Below are 20,772 nucleotides of genomic sequence, written 5' to 3'. Positions count from 1 at the left end.
GCTTCAAACCCCAAACTTGCAATGACACTCAAATTGCTTATGAATTCGACATGGGGATATTCCATTAAGAAACCTCAAGAGATGAAGAGTAAACATTATGAGAAGGTCGACAACTTTGTTGAAAGGTTTTCTCCTTTTGTTTTGAAGTACGAATTCACTCAAGGTCAAAGTGGCTTAGTAACCACATTAAAACCTATTGTCGAACATTGGTCTTACCCTCAGTTCGCAAAGGCAGTCCTTGACGAGTACAACAAATTCTTCTCCGAAGTCAAATCCAAAGTCAAGGTTTACTATGAGAACATTGACGCACTCATGACGAACGAAGAAGGCTATAACAAACTCATTGAAATGGGAATGGTCGGTGAAAAGATGGGTCAATTCAAATTGGACAAAATTTTCACCGAAGTTCATGTCCTCTCCAAGCGTAAGTACTGGGGTGTTAAAGAAGATGGTGAAATAGTTAAACATTGCATGAAATAAAAAATTTTTATTCGAATTTGAATTAAAATGTGGGAATTCTTGGGAACGGGAAAGACTTATTTACTTGAGGAACAGGTAAAGGTGGTGGAGGTGGAGGTGGCGGCAACCAGTCCATTTTATATTCCTTCCTAGCTAATTTCCGTTTAATTTCATGGTCGCCCTCGGAGTCTTTGAATCGGACAGGTCGAGTTACACCATTCTTGGTCTCAAACTCATATATAACCTGTTTGTCTGTATTTTCGTCGACTATGGCACGAGACACGAACATTGACCAAACGGACAAAAAGTGTCATTTCGGATGGTCAAGCAGCCAATCGCATTCGAGCACTTCGAAGAAGCCTTACGTTCCAAGGGAGAGGGTGTCTGGTGCAAGGCAGAGGTCATGAGACTCTACGAGCAGTACATCCTGGAAACAATAAGAATTACCGAAAAAGTGACAAAACATCAAAAACAGGGAGGGGTCTCAATTTTTATTACTTATATTATTTAACAATATTTATATAAATACTCTTTATAATATATTTTACTATAAAATTATACCTCAAATTCAAATATTTAAAATATTATTTACATAATTATCTCAAAATTATATTTTTATATATTATTTTTCATATGTATAAATCATATAATCTATATCTATGCAAATCTCATCTAAAATTTTTTGAAACAAACCGCTACCATTTTATAATGGTCCATCTTAAATTCATCATAAATTCTGGTACATGTTAGTACCAGAGTCTTCAAATCTCAAACACTCTGGTACCAACATGTACCAGACGCGAGTTTCCAATGCCCTCGTACGATTTTCTATTAAGATCTTCTTGAATGAGAAGGTCTTGATAGAAACTCGTACGAGGGCTTCTCTTTTAAATACTCTGGTATCGGAGTCGACTTTACAGCCCGTTCCCCAATTTTGAAGCTGGGGAAAGTTTTCAAGCAATGAAAGGGAAGCTCTCGCTATGAGGAGTAGGTGCCAAAAGTGCTTACTCTTAAACAACCGTCGGATTTCCGGGTGAAATCGTGACACACTTTCGTCTTTCGTAGACGGTGGTGGTTGTTACAAAAGGTAACTTCGAATGTAGCGTGAAATCTGCAAAAAAAATTCTGAAATTTGAATGGATAACACAAAAATTGAATAGTTTACGTCAATAAAAAAGATAAAAATGAAGCCAATGTGTCTCGAACCTAGGACTTAGAGCAGCAATCCCACTGTTTATCCCATTACACTACATGCATCTCTCACCTCAGTGAATGAGATCAACTATATGATAACTTTTTCCCCATTATATTCTTGTGGAAAAGTGACAAATAGCAACTTTGACCCTCTCTCTCGCTATGAGGTGAAAATCTAGAATTTTTACCTCATAGCGAGTAATCCTTTGTTAATTGCTTGAAAACTTTCTTCAAATTATCAAAATTTCGAGGAAAGTTTCCTTGCTTCAAAGTAGAGATGGAGCCCTTTGAGCCACTGCATATAGGTCAGTGACTCAAAATACTCCATCTCTACTAGAAATCGCCAAAATTTGGGTCACAATCTTTGAAATGCGACGCAAGTTTGGGCAATTTCGCGAGGGACTTGCTCCATTTGGTGCATAGATTCACACTCTATGCACCAGATGGAACAATTCTTTCGCTGACAGCGGGAGACTTTGCCTGAATAGTTTAACATTCAGACAAAGTTTTCCGCTGTCAGAGAGGAAATGGAAGGGTAAGAGGTATATATTCATAATGTATACCTCTTACTCTTCCATTCCCTCAAGAAAGTTCAAAAACTTATGTGAAATCAGTTCTGATTGCACCCAAGTTTTTGAACTTTGTATAAGGAATTGTTGGCTATGATGTACTGATCATGAATCAGTACATCATAGCCAACAATTCCTTCGCAAACAGTGGGAAACTTTGTCTGAATAGTTTAACATTCAGACAAAGTTTCCCGCTGTCAGGGAGGGAATTAGAGGGTGGGAGATATATAGATAGACTATAAATCTCTCACCCTTTAATTCCCTCAAGAAAGTTCAAAAACTTGGGTGCAATCAGAACTGATTGCACCCAAGTTTTTGAATTTTGTATAAGGAATTGTTGGCTATGATGTACTGATCATGAATCAGTACATCATAGCCAACAATTCTACCTTTTAACCAAAGATAATTGATTCGTATGTAAAATATTAAGCTAAAATTTCTCTTTCTTTTAGTACACATTCTTCCATTTCGTGTACATGTATCATATATTAAGTACTAGTTATCTATTCTATATCCTTTATCCCAATTTAGATACTCAAAGATAATTCTTTTTCAGAAGAAAAAAAATATTTTCTATTAAACCGTTATTTTTTCAATGTGAGTTTTCAATTTTATTTTTCCTTTTTGCTGCTCAATGCAACATCCTCCACCCGATCCTCCATGCGAGGTTGATCAAGCCATAGGATATTTAGAATATTCTCGTTTTGTTATAGCTGCAGAGCTGCATGGTAACATAAGATTTGTCAAAGACCCACAAAAACTATCAATTGGAACAGGAGTATTAATCTACCACCGATGCGAATACGAAGGCTGCCCAGCAGGCTTTAAATTTATTAAAAATTTCGACAATTACATTTTTAAATCTGCAAACTTAACTCATATTCACTCAGGACCACCACCACAACATAAAAATACACCTACAAGTGGTACTTACCGTGCTTGGATTAAAAAATTTCTCATGAATCACGGAAGTCCACTTAATGCAACACAAGAAGTCAACAAAACGCTTGAAATACCTAAAGATCATACTTGTATTCACATGACTATGAAACAAACTGCAATCAATCAATTGAAATATTATTTACAACAAAAAGATCTTATGAGATCTTTACCAGACATATCTTTAAATCAATTTCAATCTTTACAAAACTATGTTAATCAATGGGAAGATCAACATGATGACCTTATTTATTTTGACATTCAAGGTGAAGATACTGATTTTCCAGACAAATTGGTTTTTATTTACTCTGATAATGATATGATCTCTCAAATTCATGAAAAACCACCAATTTATCACTTAGACTCTACGTTTAAATTAATTATTCATGGATTTCCTTTTTATGTATTAGCTACCAAATTTGCTAATACTCATTCTATCCCTTTGTGTTATTTTATAATATATCCAGATAATAGTGAAAATATTTCTTTTTGCTTAAGTAAATATTTTGAAACAACTCACACAGAACCTGAATTTATCATGTCTGACTGTGCACTAAACATTTTCAACGGGATTAGGAATTCATTTCCGGAGTGCAATATCTTTTGGTGCGCGCCACATGTAATACGCGCACTTAAAAAGAATCTCTCAAAGATAAATGATGAAGAGATTAGATCAGAAGTCGAAAAATTTATGAACATTTTATGTTATTATCGTGATTGCACAGAAGAAGATGCTGCAAAAATGTATAAAGAGCACATTATTGATAAAATTCAAGATCAATTGGAATTTAATCAATACTTTACACGTCAGTGGGACATTCAAAAACAACAGTGGATAGCCGCTGCCAGACCAAATGAATTAACCGTTGTGAATAACGTTTCTGAATCTTTATTTAAAAAGATAAAATATCACGATTTTGGCTGCGTTAAAAATCAAAGAATTGATGTTTTTGTCAAAAATCTTTTAGAAGAAGTTGCACCCAATTACTTTTATCGTATTAAAAACGATTTACTTCAAACAGGTTTTATTCCTTCAATTAGAATTCGCGAGCCTCGATTGACAGATTATAAAACAAAATTGAAAAGAGAAGTTCAATCACGTTTATACCAAGTATTAAATTTTGTTCAGAATCAAGAAGCCAATTTGAATCCATTAAGATTTTTATTGGAAAATGCTGAAGAAAAACTGTTGTGCATGAAAAATAGCGTGACTTCACTTTTGACAGAAAGTGACACTATTTCTGATGGTTTTGTCATTTATTTGTCAGATTTATAAATGGATAATAATGCTGTAAATCAGATATTAATTAAAAATATTTACGATTTATTTGTCGAATTGAAAAGCAAAATGATATTTTTTTAATTGAAAAACGTTAATATCTGATATTTTGAAGTTTTTAATATTTGTTAGTATCTTAAATTATTGAATGCATACGTTTTTTATGTTCTCAATTTTAAAAAAATTGTGAAGAATTTAGTTTTTTGGAGATGGGTGTTTAATATTTGTGAGTGAGAATGCAAGCAGGAGTTTGGTACTTTAAGGTTAGGTTGAGATAGATTTCCCATTATATTATCTGTGAATATATTGTTTGAAAATTCAAGATATAAAAATATATTATCAAAAAATTTTATATTTTTAAATACAATAGGGTGGAAATATAGTACGATGAGATAGCAATGATATATTTTATAATGGGAGGTAATCTGAAGATAAGTAGCAAATTTTATGCGATTTTGATTGGGATTTGGAGGGTGTGAGTACTATAGCATGTAATAGTATCTCACACCCTCTAATTCTTCCTATGGCGCCGAAAAATTTTTGGTGAAATGTCGTCGCATTTCACCAAAAATTTTCGGCGCCATATAGAGAACTATAGTCTGCGAGGTACTGATTCTATCTATGTACCTCGCAGACCATAGTTCTCAGCCAAAATGGCTAATAATTTGAGAGTCTATATGATAATGTAAAAGTTAAAACATTCAAGTATTTAAGTATTTCTTTAAAATATTAAGTTTTTTATTTTTCCAATAAAATTCTAATATCAAATATTTTTATTTAACGATTAATTTTATTTATATTTTTATAGTTTTGTTTTAAGAAAAAATATTGTTAGGGTTTTATGGATTTTCAATTAATATACAAGATAATTCATGAATGTATATATTTCCAAGTTTTTAAGGATGCAACACTTTACATTTGTAAACTGTCAAAAATGAAGTCACGCTATTTTTCATGCATTACATGCTGAAGAAAAACTTTCTCAAATAAATGAGAAGATACAAAATTCAATTACATATTTAAGATCGTTTGAAATTCCAAATGAATTGTTAGATACGTATATGTTAGAAATTAATGAATTTTGTTATAATTCTCCAGATTATATTTTAGAACATTTCGAAGAATTTTTGGAGGATTTCAAAGAAAAGAATAATTTAATAGACTAAAAAATTTATTATTTTTATTTATTGTGAATTTTAAATTGTCACCTTTTAAGAGTTACTCCCTATTGAAAGTGTCACTTTTTCGGTGTCACTTTTTCGGAAATTCTTATATACTCTTCGAAGAAGCCTTACGTTCCAAGGGAGAGGGTGTCTGGTGCAAGGCAGAGGTCATGAGACTCTACGAGCAGTACATCCTCAATGCCTGGGAGGACAAATCGTCCTTGAATTGGCAATTCTACCAACTCCTCTGGGACGACCTCCTACGCAACTGGGAAGATAACGAAAGAGCCCAATTCAAAGGTCGGGAGCTAATTTTGTTTCGTACCGAAATGGCTCACAAAAAAGTGACAGAAAACCTTAAATTGCGCGGCATTTTTTAAAAAAATAAACATTAATTTTTGTGATTGATATTATGCATTTATTTATATTAATATAGATTTAAATTTAGGGGAAAATTGGGGAAAAAAATAAGATTGGAAGTCTTTAGGTAAGAAGGAAAGGGCAAGAGATATATAGTGTACCTATATACCTCTTGCCCTTTCATTCTAAGTAGAAATGGGAGAAACTTTGTCCGCATCATAAGTTATGCGGACAAAGTTTCTCCATTTCTAATGGAATTGTAGGCTATGAGGCACTGATATATAATCAGTACCTCATAGCCTACAATTCCCCTTATTAGATTCCAAACTTTGAGTTATGTCAAGACATTAACTCAAAGTTTGGAAAACTTCTTTCGTAAGAATCAATCGTCAAAAACCTCGATTGCAGTTATATTCATTGTGTTAAATTTGATTTATTTTGAAATTTTTATAAATTAAATTTTATATAACATAAAGCGTTATGAATTAGTATTTCCATATGAATTTTATCTCGAAAATAGTAATTCTGTCCAGTTATATTTCGGTTAATTTTGGAAATTTCTAGGAATACTTTAAGATAGTATGATTATATATAACTCTGCCTTCATGATTTATTTTAGCTTTCGCACAAAGCCAATCAATATCAATCTCTTCTGGAGAATGTCTTCTCATCTAGAATATTTTCAATACTTTACATACAAACATTTTTATTTCTAAAAAACTTTTTAATTTTTTCTAGGATATATGAATGAAAATAGTTAGAACAAGATTTTGAAGCTCAAAACATTAAAAATTATTAAAGATTTGTATAATATGATTAAAAATGGGAAATAATATGAGGCAATATAAAGGAATATGAATATTAAATAAATATATCTAAATAGAAAGAATCAGAAAAATCAAATTATTGGCGCCAAAAATGTCACTTTTTTGTGAGCCATTTCGGTATGAGATAGTCGGGAGCTAATTTTCCAAATTACCATTAATAGTGCCTACTTATCCAACTAAACACTTAAATTTACTTGGGGTTTCCCCCTAAAATATTTTTTTACTCTTAGAACCACTCGAGGTTCTCCTTACGGTTGTTGAGCTTGTCACCGTCAATGTGTCTGACCTTCGTCTTCTTGCCTGGATTTGGAACCCATTGAATTGCGACAAGCTTGCCCATGGAGATTGAACCGCGATTCCGAAGGTTAAGGTTCAAGTGTCCCAAGTTGTTGAGGACTGGGGTAAGAACCTTGCCTGTCTCCTTGTTGCGGATTTGGTATGGGTAGGGTTGGGAAATTTCGTAACCGTCATCGGCAACAAGGGTTGCCCATGTAGCGGATTCAGGAACTTCTTCGTGTTTCTCTTCTTCCTCTTCTTCCTCTTCTTCCTCGACAATTCCTTCTTCAATTTGGTACTCCGAAGTACGGTGTTGCATGTTCTGTCCTTTCCGAGTACTTCCAGATGGCGTCTATTCTTTCGAAGAAACGGTAGATGAGTCTGGCAAGGTCTCGGTTCTCTCTCGTAATTGCGCAAGGTTTCCGTGAAATCGTTCAGGCATTTCTCATTGGAAGCTTGGTCATGAGGACATCGGCTTTGAGATTGGTCATCTCTGTCATAAGATACTTTGGAGAGTCTTAATGGTGTTTGTCAGATGAGCTTTCAATTGGGCAATTTGAATTTGAACTGGGCGCTTGTCTGGCAACCTTGAAAGGACATCTGCTATTGTGTTCGGCTTCGGTGCTTGTTCGGACATCGAAAAAATGAAGTGGTTTGAGAATGGCGGTTTTACTTCAAAAAGCTTGTTATGACAGTTAAGTCATACAACAAGTTTAAAATAATATCTTGTTCTTCTTCTGAACGTTTGTTGTCTCTTCCGATAAAAGTTTCGAACATGAGAACCAAAAAACGTTTTTTGAGATTGCGGAAGAGTTCAGGCAAACGTTCATATTCTGGATATGTTGGGAGCAGTTCAAAACATATGAGCTGACTTTCGGACAAAATTGGGACGAAAAAACCAGAATTTTCGAAAAAGTGACACCAACTATTAAAGTTATTTTATTACTAGATTTATTTACAAATTATAAGATAATATCATTAACCGAATATATTTTTAATATAAATAAAAAACTTTTTTTTATACAAAAAATTACAATCAATCGATAAATATTATAAAACATTTATTCCAAAAAGATTAAGTAATAGGTGGGATCCTGCATAAAATATAATTTTATGTCATAAAGTTTACAAATTTTAGATGGACCACAGTGAGAATGTGAGTGGTTAATTTAAAGGTGGTCTGATAAAGATATCGAAGCTTACTCAACACAGCATGAAGCAGTTTCTAATACAATCTTACTAGTTGTGTTTCGGTCGCCAGCGCTCTCATAGGGGTGCTGATTTCAAAAACCACTACTTCAAATTATTCAACAATACTCAATGCAGCATGAAGCAGCTACTACTGCTGTATCTTACTGGTAGTGTTTTGGTCGTTGGCTCTTGCACAGTCTCTCAGATTTCAATTTTTTTTCAACACTATCTTGTTTCGCTCTCAGAAAGCTATCCTACAAAGACATCGAAGCTTACTCAACACAGCATGAAGAGTTTCTAATACACAATCTTACTAGTTTGTGTTTCGGTCGCCAGCGCTCTCATAGGGGTGCTGATTTCAAAAACCACTACTTCAAATTATTCAACAATACTCAATGCAGCATGAAGCAGCTACTACTGCTGTATCTTACTGGTAGTGTTTTGGTCGTTGGCTCTTGCACAGTCTCTCAGATTTTCAATTTTTTTTCAACACTATCTTGTTTCGCTTCAGAAAGCTATCCTACAAAGACATCGAAGCTTACTCAACACAGCATGAAGCAGTTTCTAATACACAATCTTACTAGTTGTGTTCGGTCGCCAGCGCTCTCATAGGGGTGCACCGAAATTCAATTGTTAATGATATCAATTCACAAATTGGAATCGAAGATCAGTATGAAATTTAAAATATAAATAAATTTTAATTATATTATTTTTAATTTTTTTAAATAAATATACATATATAAATACATGCTATTACATATATAAATTATATATATAAATATATACATATATAAATATATACATATATAATATATACATATATAAATATTATACATATATAATATATACATATAAATATTATATATATAATATAATACATATAAATATATACATATATAATATATACATATATAAATATATACATATATAATATATACATATATAAATATATACATATATAAATATATACATATATAAATATTACATATATAAATATATAATATAAAATATATACATATATAAATATATACATTATAAATATATACATATATAAATATATACATATATAAATATATACATATATAAATATATACATATATAAATATATACATATATAAATATATACATATTAAATATATACATATATAAATATATACATATATAAATATATACATAATAAATATATACATATATAATATATACATATATAAATATATACATATATAATACAAACATATATAAATATATTACATATATAATATACATATATAAATATATTTATATATATAAATATATAAATAACAAAATACAATCAAAAAATAGTGTTTGGAAATTTAAGGTTAAGTGTCACTTTTTCGTAAATTCTACCACACTCGTTCAGGCAAACGTTCATATTCTGGATATGTTGGGAGCAGTTCAAAACATATGAGCTGACTTTCGGACAAAATTGGGACAATGTCAGAAAATTCATCTTTGGTCGGACTGCTTGAAGGTAAGTCCCTTACATGTAAGTAGCTCTGGTAAAGTCTTCTCATTTCTGCTAACTTCTGGAGTATAGCTTCGTAATTTAAGAGTTTTAATTTTAATTGTCTTATTCCTCTCTTGACATCTAAACGGTAAGTATCCATGAGGTCAAGAGTAGCTTTGGTAGCTTTAAGTGGAGCTATCTGTTCCTTGACTTCTGCAATTTTGGTTGCAATTGTGGTTTGAGCTCTTTCAAGTTCGCCGTCTATGTCGTTCTCAACGCCTTCAACCATGACTTGAAACTCTTCATCGGTCCATTGAGATTGGTGTGGGACGAATTTAACTTGCTTCATTCAAAAAATGAAAAAACATGTTTTTACTCTAAACGTGCCATGTATATGGCTATAAGAAACTTACCAGAAGGTTTCTTCTTCACACGAGTCTCTGGTAACTTGAGAGTTCTTGTTGGAGTTGGGTCTGGAATTTCAATTCTTGCCACCATAAACTGTGTATTGACCGAACTTGCATTTGCAGGAAGACCGGTCACTACAAGGTTCACAGTTGAAATAGTTGTACTCAACCTTGGAAAATGATGAAGTGAAGTTGTCAAGAACATACTGCCATGCTGCTCTTCTGAGTTCGTCGGTATTTTGGAAGTGTTGCACCTTCGAGTCTTCGGACATGAAAAAATGACACTTTTTCTATTAAACCGTTTTGGCATTTCTCATGAGTGAGTATAGTTCTGCCGAACCATTGGAAGAGAAGAAATACCCTTGCTGGCAAAAGACAAAAATAGTTGCCTTAGTTGTCATTGCAATTGTACTCGTAATTGAATTCATTGTACTTCTCTTCACATACATAAAACTCAGCAATGGTATTTGCTTTAAGAAGCTACCATCTTACTAAGACTAAACACTTAGATTTTTCAAGCTTGACTTTTTACAATTTGAACTTTGTTTGCGTAGATATGAATTCTGAAAGAAGTATGAGGGTCTTGTATGACTTTGTACTTTCCCATAGTTCATGTCTGTCAAACTTACTGCCATGGACTCTTTCATAAGTTCCATGAAATCGTCTTCGGACAATCGGGGAAAAGTATTATGTCAGTAAGTATTCTTTTACATCCTTACTTAAACTCTTTGCTGTCTGTACACAAATGACAACTGAGATGTTAAAGTGTCTGAGCTTCTTAAGAATTCGACACATATCTTGTCTCTGTTCTTTAACAAAGGATGAGAGCGAAAGTCATCTAAGATAAGAAGACATCTATGAGGGTAAGTCTTCCAATCGTAAGATTGCAATTTCTTCGAATGTATTCTATCTCTTTCTGTTTGTTTCTGAAGTGTTTCTTCTCTAATATTCTCTGCATTTCCTCATTTGGGTCTTTAAACTTAGAATTTATATACTCATTTATAGCATTATACTTCAAAACTCTTCTTTGGTACTTCTTTATCCAATCTAACAACTCAGTATCCTTTATACATACTAACTTAGACTTCTTTATAATATTTTGAACGAATTGACGGTTTGGTCAAATTGACCAGAAGTCGAACAAATAACAACTAACTCATAGAATGGGTTCTTCTCATCTAGTTCTTGTTGTTGTGCAGCCATTTTAAGATAAGTGAAAGTCTTACCCGACCCAGGTGGTGCAATTAGACCTGTTATACCATTCTGAGCAAATAAGAACTTGTCATGTATAGGCTTTATCTGAGCATTTTCTAACTTCCTCTTGTTCTTGTTTAAACATTCTCAAATTTTTGTCAATGTCAGCAAACTTTTTTTCTAAATATATTTAGAAAAATTAAAATTTTTATCTTTTAGAAAATGTCTAGCGATTTCGCTATCTATATTCGAGACAAACTTTTTGACAGCAAAACATCTGTCGACATAAAATCTTACATAGTGTAAACAAGAAAGGTGAATTTGTTCTAAAGTTCTGTTTCTGGAATATGACAAGAACCATAAAACATTAAGCAGAGCCGTCTTAAAATTTGTCAATGACAGACTTGTTGACAGAGATGACGCCGATTGGAAAGATGAAGTCCAACAAAATTCTTAGAATGCAAAAGACACATGCGCTGTTCTTGAAGATGAAATAGAAAACAGAATAGATGAGCTATTAAAGGACAAAGAACTTTACATAAATATATGCGCAAATTTGACATAACTCCACCAGAAAGAAGAGGAAGAAAAGAAAGAAAAGAAAGTAGAAGAGAAGAAAGAACCTGAACCAGTTCCAGAGAAAAAGAAATTTGACATGTAAAAATAAAATTTTATTTTTAGAACATTTCTGGGTCAATGTCAATGTTCTCTTCCTCTTTAGGAATAAACACTGGCTTAGACTCTAAATCTTTTTACCCAATTTACCTTGAACTTCTACAACTTTAGACTCATAATATTCATAGTCGTCTGTCTTCTTTGGTTCATAAGGTATAACAAGTTTGTATGCTTTGCCTTCTTTAAGGTTTGAGAACTTTCTGTCAAACTTTCTTTGACTGTTAACAAACCTTCTATGTCTAAGTCTTCAAATTTCGCACCATTTTTAGTCACAATAGCAAACTTAACTGGTTCGATGTTCCAAACTTTGCTGAATGAAGACTTTTCAAAATGGTAGAAGTAAACATTCAAATATGTGAATAGGTCTAGTTCTCTTTAAGTCCTGACATGTACTTGTTTACTGAGATGAATTTCGTCATCTTTTCTATCGGATAAATTTTTTTTAAAATTTACTCAGAAAAATTTTTCTTTGTATATACACCATTCTGAAATCTAAAAGACTTTTGACATTTGCCAAGAATGTTCGTTTAGAAGCTGCCATATATAACCATATTCTTGACAATATTGTTTATACAAATCAATAAAGACCTTTCATCTAATGACACAAAGTCGTTTCTTCTATGAACAGTTCATATACACTCTTGTTTGCTTCTAACAATGTTTGTCTCTCTTCGGTATGTGGAATTTGTCTTGGATTGAACTTAGAAATATCTAATGTCATGAAATATGAGAACAAGTGGTTGTAAAAGTCAGATGTCAAAGTTTCTGCTAAGTCGTCAAAATATTCTGTATCTTGCATATGAGAATCTGACGTTCTGACAACTACATATCTTCTGTCAGAACTTTCTAACTTCATCGGAACAGCATTGTTTGAAACCATAATGAAGTTTGCAACATTTTCACAAACTCTTTGGTCTTTATACTTTCTTTCAACAACTCCAACTTTGTCTGTTATAAGACTCTTCAAAGCATCTGAGTTCAAAACTTTTGTTGTATCTATTCTTTGAAGTTCATTGCAAACTATAAGTTTCATATTCTCTATTGAGGAGTTAAACTTGCCACAGATGTTTTCTAAGTTTGTCATATTAGGGTTCGAATAACCTTCTAACAGTTTGCATAAGATATCTATAAAGAAAGTATTCTTACCAGTTCCTTGTTTTCCAATTATAATGAGAGCAGTTTCATTTTAAGCACTTGGATGTTGTAAGATGTTTGCAAACCAACATAAGATATACTCATAGACTCTTTCGTTTCCATTGCATATAATTTCTTTGACATGGTCTAACCAAGCTTCTATATTATTTTCTTTCCATTCTACTTGTTCATATTTATATCCAGTGAAGATAGAATAGAAGTTTGGAGAAGGTGTATAGAACTTTATACCTCGAACTGAAAAATCTTCAAGTTTTGACAATAAGATATCCCAAGCATCTAACATCTTCATGCCAACTTGTACGACTTTTATTTTCTTAAGTTTCTGTCTACATTCTTGTTCAGACACTATTGTTGCTCTTGGTTTGTTAAAGACAACATCCATTCTTTCATGACATAACATTCTGGGGCAAGTCAACATAAATGACTAAACGTTTCAAATTCTCGACTGCTTTGTTATAGTCTCTAAATGGACACATATTTCTGAATGCTTGGAAGTCATAAAAATCTGAAACATCTATTCTGTACATTTTTATAAAAATAAAAAAATAATATTTTTTTATTCTTGACTTTGTTATTCCATTTGTTGCATTTGTTGTTCTTGAGCTATTTGTTGTTGAAGTTGTTCTTGTAATACAATACTTTCACCAGTTGCATCTTCCAATTCGAAACTTTCTGCCGTCATTGACAAATACATAGGACATAAAAGTTTTACAGGAACAAAGTTTGCGTCAACTAATGTCAACGTTATACTTGCCAAAGTGTTTGAGTTCACTAAGGTTGAAAATTCTGCATTCGAATGAACAATAGGCAAACCAGCAGAGAAAGTATTGTTTATACGCATAAGTATCTTTTGGTCATATATTTTCTGTCGACATTCGAATAACACTTTGAACCTAAGTTTGAAACAATATATAAGATTGGTGTGCTTAATGTCAATGGAATAGACATTCCTTGTATGACACCTTTTCCTGTTATAGGAAACTGTTGGTAGTAAAAACCAGAAATAAGTTTTGTATTATAGCTCATATCGTTTATAGTAAACTCAGTCGGACATCCAAACATAATGAAACCTGCTCTAGTTGCAGCACATGTTACACCCGTACTTAAAGTATTAAATAAGTCAACAAAACCTGTTGGTGGTATATCTGAGTAAGTATCTTCAAAGGAGTATTTTTTACCATTCACAACAATAAAGTCTTCTGGTGTCAAAAGAGCAAAACAGGCTTTAGTCGTCATTGTGTTTAAGGTTAGTTTACAATATCGTCCTTGAGGACTTTGTAAGTTTGTTGTTATAGAATTATATGACTCAGGGTTTTTAGTCGTAATAGTATAAACCATTATGTCTTCTGCCATTTACTTAGCAAATAAATTTTAATGAAATGTTGTGGTCGTCAAATATTTTTATAACGTCTGGGAAACTATATTTTAAGTTCAACGTTTCACCTCCTTTCATAACGTATATCTTGTCAATGGCATTATATGAAACACCACAGCAACTAATGTCGGGTTCTATTTCTTTGATGTTTATATCGTCTGCCTCTGTCAAAAGTTTCAATAGTTCTTTCAAAACTTCATGAGGTGCAATGACATATGAGTTCACTTTTACAGGGTTGTGTTCGACCAAGTTTAACATTATACTTAAAGCTTGACAAATCTTCTCCTGAGTTTGAAGTTTGTCTTTCAGTTGTTGGTAGTCGTTTCGAATATCTGCAACAGAACTTAAGTCTCTGCTAACTTCAGGATATGTTGGTTCTTTTACAGGAACAATTGTTATACCATCTTCGTCTTCGTATGGTTTCCCCACTTCAACATCTCTGTCTTTGACATTGACAACAACACTTTGACTGTTTGTTTGAGTTGGTGAATTTAACTTCACATCTGCCACCGCCATTAAACCTTTTGAAACACTTATGCTTCTATTTTTCGGAAATGACATTTTACTTAGAATAAAAAGATGGACGTATTCGGATATCTTATTGAATTGAAGCAGAACAAAGTTTATACTCACAAACAATACAAATACATTGACAGAATAGTTCTTTACACAAACAATGGAAAATGTTATAGAATAGCAGTCTTTGCTGAACCAAATATTTTCATAAAGCAAAGAAAGTTGGTATAACTGAAATGGTGAAAGTTCTTGAAGCAGACAAAAATATAACTTCAAAACTTACAGATATTACTAAAGGAAAGTTTATAATACAATATTATGTCAAAACTGGCGTACTGTCAATATTTGACGGAGAGAAGTCAGTTCAAGAACAACTTACTGACCTGCTGCCAAAATCTGCTCGATGGAAGCTGTCGTTATGCCAATCTGAGGAGCCCCAGCAGGTTTCATCGAACGAATCTTCAAAAGAGCATCTTCCGTGAAAAGTGCTATTGGTTTTGTAAACTTCTTTGCTTTCAATTCATCTGGACCGTCTCTGTCACCAGTATATTGTATTTGAACTGTACCAACAGTTGAAATACCACCCATAAAGTCTTCTGAGTCAGCAAATGGAATGCCAAGCCAAAAGTTTGAACGGTCTCCATTTGTATATTGAGTTTTTTGACCTCCTGTATGAGTCCATACTTTCACATATGGCATAATAGAACTTTGCATTTCAGGGTTAATGGTTGTTGTGAAGTTGTTGTTAAAGTTCATAGCATCTAATGTCAAGTTGTATGACCTCATATCCTCAACTGTAGAATATTCTTCTCTTGGATAATATTTGCCATCTATGTTTATATGATATTTAATACCAGGGTTGTAGAAACAAGAATAGTCATTTATAGTTCGTCTGAACAGTACAAACATAGTATCTGCATGTTTCATTGCAGTTGTTAAAGCAATATCTGTTCTTGCACCTTCGGCTCCTGGATTTTGGTTTCCAACTTCACCTGCAAAGTCTTTGACAGATATTTGGTGTATAGGGAACATAAGTGGAACTGCGATATATTTGGCAGCTAAAGCATTTGAAATATCTGGGTCCAACATATAAACGGCAAGTCTGCTTTCTATTCTCTTGCATTCAAACTGTTCGCATGTGAACTTAACTGGGTCCCAAGCATCTCCAGCAGCATTGAAATAATAGTTTACTTCAGTGTTGAGGTTTGAGAAACCAAAGTCTAAGTCAACTTTGTCTTTGCAAAATTCGGCAAATGACGTTTGATTTGTTCCCTTTACGTCTGTAATAGTGAATGGGTCTTGTGTTGGTGCAATGACTAAGTTATTTTTGCTTGGAGTAAGTTCAATAGAAATTTTTCCTGCCCAGTTTGGCAAGTATCTTAAAAACCTGAAGATGAGGAAAGATGACAAAGGAACTCTAAGTTTCAGTTTTACTTTAGTGGCAGCAGTTCCATCTGAACCAGAAAGGTTAACATAAACTCCTGGAACGTTAGGGTCAAGTCTTCTTATTTTCTCAATGGTGGCATACTGGTCTGTTTGTTCTCTAGCTTGTGGTTGTACTGAGTTTCTCAAAGCGAACCATTCATAGTTTGCCCATGTTACTGTTTGAACTAAGTCAGAGTTAGAATATATCTTATATCCCATGAAAACTTCTGGAGCATATTGGTATCCGACATAGAAAATTCCATTGCAACCTTTCTTGTCAGACAACTTGGCAGAAGGTTTTATTTCAATGTCTTGTTCCACGTATAAGAATGAGTTGTCAATAGAAATAATATGAAACCTGTCGCAAGCAATATCTACTGTTGTTGAAGAACCTTCTCCAAACTCACCTACGTTTCCATAAGAAACAGCAGTTGTATATTCGTAAGTTCCAGGAACTATTTCTGACCTTCTACTGGCATTGTCGCATTCGTTATACCATTCGGAAACATTTCCGTTCATGGCATCCAAAACTGTTGGCGTTATATTCTGAGCGGCGTACATTTCATATGGGTAAAAATATAGAATAGTTGAATTTATGTGTCATAATAGAACCCACTCGTACCAAGCTTTACTTTCTTCCTGACTGAGTTTTTAACTCTTCTTTTTCCTTCATTGCCACTACTTTCACTAGATGAAGTTACTTCTTCACTATTTTCACTTTGTTCTACTCTTCTTCTTTGGTGTCGCTTTTGGTAACTTGCCCTCTGCTTCAAGTTGTTGCATCTTTGCCTCATGTTCACCTAGTATGTTGTAAATTTCCCATGTCCTTTTTGCCTTTGGGCTCTGGTCGCCCATCTCAGGTAACCTATATCCTAGAAAGATTTTGTCATAGTTTGTATTTTAGTCTTCGCGTATTGTTTGCATGACTCTTTCCTGAGTTTCCGGTTCAAGCTCTTCAAACAGAGCTTGTCCATATGGAATAAGCTCGTTTCCAAATATATGTTTTTGTAGCCATTCTGGTTTTCTTTCCATGTTACCAATAATATCTTTTGTGAATGGGAAAGCTTTTACCCAATGTTTCAGTCTTGCGTCATTTATTTCTGTAGTTGGTTTTATTTTGTCAAGGAACATGTTTTTCAATACTAACATTTCATTTGGTACTGTCCATTTGAGTTTTCTTAAATATTCATCCATTCTCGGTTCATTGTCTGCAAAGTAAGTTTTTATGACATTTTGCAAACTTTCGTTTGCAAGGTCATGTACAATAGGTTCTCTTCTTTCTCTCTCCCTAACTTTCTTTCTAAACTCTTCACCAAATATACCATCTCTATGGTTCTGTGTAGTTCTTTGAGATAAATGTTCTAGAACGTCAGGTGTTATATTTCCCTCAGCCATGTTCATTTCATACTGGTCCAAAATATCTGCATCTTTCATATCTTTCAATAGCATTAAAGCCGCGCTGAAAATACCAGCTATATCTGATTCACCATTCACTTCCATTGCGTCTACAACTTCTTGGAATTGAGGTTGTAAGTTTATGAACCACCTATCCGGATTAGCTTTATGACCCCATTTCATTGTAGTTCCATAGTCTGCAGAAACAAAAGTAGGTTTGTTTCCATATTGGTTAGGTTCTGAATGAACTTTAAACAATGTTTCATTTCTATATGTTTTGTTGAAATTTAACCTTTTATTTTCACCGAGTTCAGCCAAAGATTGAACGTTATATGGTCGTAAGTAAAAAGGATTATTGTATTTGCGTACATTTTCTTTCAGTACTTCCATTCTATGCTGAATATTTTCATCTGATGTTGGAGTCTTTTGTATGTCGGCGAACATTTTTCGATATTCTTCTACTATGTCAGCCGAATTTTTCTTAGACTCTTGGAAAGATTCCATATTCACCTCATACTCTTGTTGAGGGTCAAGATTTTTCGGCTGTTCCAAATCTTCATCTAGTTCTGTGAAGTTAGTTTCCAAAGGAGGGACTTGTTCGTTTCCTTCAGGCTCTTCTAGCTGTTGTTGCTGAACTATTTCTTCCATGTCTGGTTGTATCTGAACTTCTTCCTGTGGAGTTTCTTGTACCTCATCTGGTGGCATTTCATATATTCCGAGACCATTTTTAACAAGTTCCCTATCTAAGTCATCCGGACTCATAAACCTTTCTTCTTTCGTTCCGTCTCTATTTTTTACGCGTTTCATGAAGAGAGTTGAATTATCATTTAGCTCTGACACCAAATATCTCGGAGTAAATTCATTCATGTCATTTGGATGATATGGTATTAAATCATATCCCTTAGCGAGCTTGTATTTTCCAGGTTTGAGATTATATCCCATTTGATGCTGAACCATAAAGCTAAATCGGTTCGGGTCAGTATTTCCTTCCTTGAACTTTCTAATAGCTTCTTTATATCTGTCACTAAAGTCAAGAGTATCTGGGTAACCATAATCTTCCTTAAGCATTTTTAAGAATTCTTGGTTTCTTTTTTCTCTACTTCTTTTATGTCCTTGCTCTGTTTGTGGTTGTTGTTGTGCAGGGTTTTGAACTGTTGGTTGTTGTGCTGGTTGTGGAGGTGGTTGTGGTGCTGGTTTTGGTTGTGGTGCTGGATTTTGAACTGTTGGTTGTTGTGCAGGGTTTTGAACTGTTGGTTGTTGTGTTGGTTTTGGTGCATGCCTGTGTCTGTGTCCATGTGACGATGTAAATGTTTTAGGTAGTCCTGGTGCAGGTGCTTCTCTTGGAGGGTTTGGTGGTATATAAGTTCCACCAGCTGGCACATATGTTCCATCTGCAGCATAATGTCCTACCTGACTTTTCGTTCTTAAGAAAGCATTTACTAGGTCTGTTTTGGTCTGTTGTAACTCTTTTTCTTGACTTTCCACAACAGTTGCTCTAACGGCGTCATAGGCACTTTGAACTGCCTGTCTCGTTGCTGCATCTGTTATTTTCGTCATATTTTGTGCTACTTCTCTTAACTCGTTGTCGAAACCTTCAGACTTCAGTTTCTTTCCAGATGAGAAGTCGTTCACTAGTTTCACCTTACTATGAAGAGCTTCGAAGGCATTCTTAAAGTCAGCATTCATTAAAGCTTCATTTGAACTGTCTTCATCCGCTTGTATTTTTGTCCTTATTGACCCTATAAGTTGGGCTGCTTTAGCGTTGGCTTGGGCATCTAACCAGTCATTATTAGCTTTTATATATTCTGCACTTTTCATTGCCTTTTGCATGGCTGCGTCGTTATTTTTACTTTCTTGTGCTAAGTTTTCATACTGTACGGTTTGGTTTTGCAACTGTAAAAGTTTTTCTGCCTTTACATTTGCTTCAACTTCTTTTTTATACTCATCGCTATCCATATATGTCTTCAGGGCTTTTTGTTTTATCTCTTCATCTTTCAGTACTTTATATTGAGTAGTATGGTTTTTCAAATTTATAACATCTTGTTCCATTTTTGCTACTTCTGCTGCTTTTTCTGACACTTTTTTCGCATATTCCTCTGTACTTAGTTTTTCAGTTGTTCTTCTTTCTTCTTTTTCTCTACGTTTAACTCATTGAGTTTCTTTGTGTGTCTGTCATATTCTAGTTTCTTTTCGTTTTCACTTATTTGTTTCTGTATGTCTATGTTTGACTTTTGACATCTGTTATTTGATTTTTGAGTGAACTCAAATTCATTTGACTTTGAGGGTTATAAGCTGTTCCGTCTGCAGCTCCACCATAGCCTGCCATTTTCGCTAAAAGTGCCGCTCTTAAACCTCCACTCTGTGCACCAATAACTCGGTTTAAAAGCATAGGGTTGCTTGACATTTGTTGCAACATAGTGGGGTCATTCATCATTTGTTGTTGCAACTGTTGTTGTGGTGTCAGTTTTACTATTGGATGTTTCAATGCTCCCTTCCTCTTACGTATATTCTTACGTAGCTTACGTGGCATTTTAAGTGAAGTTAAAAAGCGGTTTTTGACAGATGTTTATATGACACTTTTTGTTCAGCTCAAAAAACTACTCGGTCAAAGTGTTGTCAGTTTTGTAAAATAACCGTCCTATCTCATTCTATAAGGGGAAAAAGGCTTCTCAAAGTATACTTCCTTGGAACGCCTGTAACTTTTCCTGTAGCGACGATAGACCCTTACTTGTCCGGACAAAGTTATACTATTTTGAGTGCTCTACAAAAAAGTCAACGGCGACGACTCTCAAAAACCGTTGTGTAAAAAGTTTTACCGTTGGACAAAAAAGTATATATAGAAAACAAAAAACGTTTATAGTTCATTCAATATTTGAGATAAACCGTTTTTCCAACGGTAACTATT

The 20,772-nt window shown here is 33.7% G+C and overlaps 11 protein-coding genes and 3 pseudogenes across 14 annotated transcripts, besides 7 other annotated features; 2 read left to right on the top strand and 12 right to left on the bottom strand.

Moving 5' to 3' along the window:
• Positions 1-18,107: part of a mobile genetic element that runs on past the window's edge.
• Positions 103-480, top strand: TVAGG3_0112630 (DNA/RNA polymerases family; the record flags this gene model as incomplete). The annotated part of the gene is made up of 1 exon (XM_051223231.1): positions 103-480. A coding segment is annotated over one exon (378 nt), but the record flags the coding sequence as incomplete, so codon positions are not given.
• Positions 503-748, bottom strand: TVAGG3_0112620 (uncharacterized protein; the record flags this gene model as incomplete). The annotated part of the gene is made up of 1 exon (XM_001297812.1): positions 503-748. One exon carries the CDS (start codon positions 746-748, stop codon positions 503-505), a length of 246 nt encoding a protein of 81 aa, XP_001297813.1.
• Positions 890-917: a terminal%2Cinverted (terminal inverted repeat of MuDR-2/MuDR-2B_TvMULE3 transposon ID:TVAGG3_0112610).
• Positions 890-1,445: a mobile genetic element.
• Positions 1,808-3,699: a mobile genetic element.
• On the top strand, positions 3,700-4,437 carry TVAGG3_0112590 (zinc ion binding protein family; the record flags this gene model as incomplete). Its single annotated transcript, XM_001287549.2, has 1 exon — positions 3,700-4,437. One exon carries the CDS (start codon positions 3,700-3,702, stop codon positions 4,435-4,437), a length of 738 nt encoding a protein of 245 aa, XP_001287550.1.
• Positions 5,404-5,719: a mobile genetic element.
• Positions 5,690-5,719: a terminal%2Cinverted (terminal inverted repeat of MuDR-2_TvMULE3 transposon ID:TVAGG3_0112580).
• Positions 6,095-6,273: a mobile genetic element.
• TVAGG3_0112560 (HNH endonuclease family) lies at positions 7,017-7,385 on the bottom strand (the record flags this gene model as incomplete). Its single annotated transcript, XM_051223230.1, has 1 exon — positions 7,017-7,385. One exon carries the CDS (start codon positions 7,383-7,385, stop codon positions 7,017-7,019), a length of 369 nt encoding a protein of 122 aa, XP_051108216.1.
• TVAGG3_0112550 (uncharacterized protein) lies at positions 9,622-10,074 on the bottom strand (the record flags this gene model as incomplete). Its single annotated transcript, XM_051223229.1, has 1 exon — positions 9,622-10,074. The coding sequence occupies one exon, from the start codon at positions 10,072-10,074 to the stop codon at positions 9,622-9,624; it is 453 nt and encodes a 150-aa protein (XP_051108215.1).
• TVAGG3_0112540 (uncharacterized protein) lies at positions 10,098-10,442 on the bottom strand (the record flags this gene model as incomplete). The annotated part of the gene is made up of 1 exon (XM_001297811.1): positions 10,098-10,442. The coding sequence occupies one exon, from the start codon at positions 10,440-10,442 to the stop codon at positions 10,098-10,100; it is 345 nt and encodes a 114-aa protein (XP_001297812.1).
• Positions 12,004-12,420, bottom strand: TVAGG3_0112530 (annotated as a pseudogene). The gene has a single exon. A coding segment is annotated over exon 1 (417 nt).
• Positions 12,451-12,898, bottom strand: TVAGG3_0112520 (annotated as a pseudogene). Its single transcript has one exon. A coding segment is annotated over exon 1 (448 nt).
• On the bottom strand, positions 13,188-13,683 carry TVAGG3_0112510 (annotated as a pseudogene). The gene has a single exon. A coding segment is annotated over exon 1 (496 nt).
• TVAGG3_0112500 (protein of unknown function, DUF4106 family) lies at positions 14,593-15,047 on the bottom strand (the record flags this gene model as incomplete). The annotated part of the gene is made up of 1 exon (XM_051223228.1): positions 14,593-15,047. A coding segment is annotated over one exon (455 nt), but the record flags the coding sequence as incomplete, so codon positions are not given.
• On the bottom strand, positions 15,423-16,079 carry TVAGG3_0112490 (protein of unknown function, DUF4106 family; the record flags this gene model as incomplete). The annotated part of the gene is made up of 1 exon (XM_051223227.1): positions 15,423-16,079. One exon carries the CDS (start codon positions 16,077-16,079, stop codon positions 15,423-15,425), a length of 657 nt encoding a protein of 218 aa, XP_051108213.1.
• TVAGG3_0112480 (uncharacterized protein) lies at positions 16,277-17,033 on the bottom strand (the record flags this gene model as incomplete). The annotated part of the gene is made up of 1 exon (XM_051223226.1): positions 16,277-17,033. A coding segment is annotated over one exon (757 nt), but the record flags the coding sequence as incomplete, so codon positions are not given.
• A 144-nt stretch (positions 18,108-18,251) lies between the features above and the next one.
• Positions 18,252-19,916, bottom strand: TVAGG3_0112460 (protein of unknown function, DUF4106 family; the record flags this gene model as incomplete). The annotated part of the gene is made up of 1 exon (XM_051223225.1): positions 18,252-19,916. A coding segment is annotated over one exon (1,665 nt), but the record flags the coding sequence as incomplete, so codon positions are not given.
• A 169-nt stretch (positions 19,917-20,085) lies between these two features.
• TVAGG3_0112450 (protein of unknown function, DUF4106 family) lies at positions 20,086-20,397 on the bottom strand (the record flags this gene model as incomplete). The annotated part of the gene is made up of 1 exon (XM_051223224.1): positions 20,086-20,397. The coding sequence occupies one exon, from the start codon at positions 20,395-20,397 to the stop codon at positions 20,086-20,088; it is 312 nt and encodes a 103-aa protein (XP_051108210.1).
• Between the last annotated feature and the right edge of the window lie 375 nt (positions 20,398-20,772).

This window comes from Trichomonas vaginalis, chromosome IV (genome assembly GCF_026262505.1).
Source record: "Trichomonas vaginalis G3 chromosome IV, whole genome shotgun sequence".
Lineage (NCBI taxonomy): Eukaryota > Parabasalia > Trichomonadida > Trichomonadidae > Trichomonas > Trichomonas vaginalis.
Note: the sequence above shows the minus strand (reverse complement) of the source record. Positions and strands in the feature narration are given on the sequence as shown.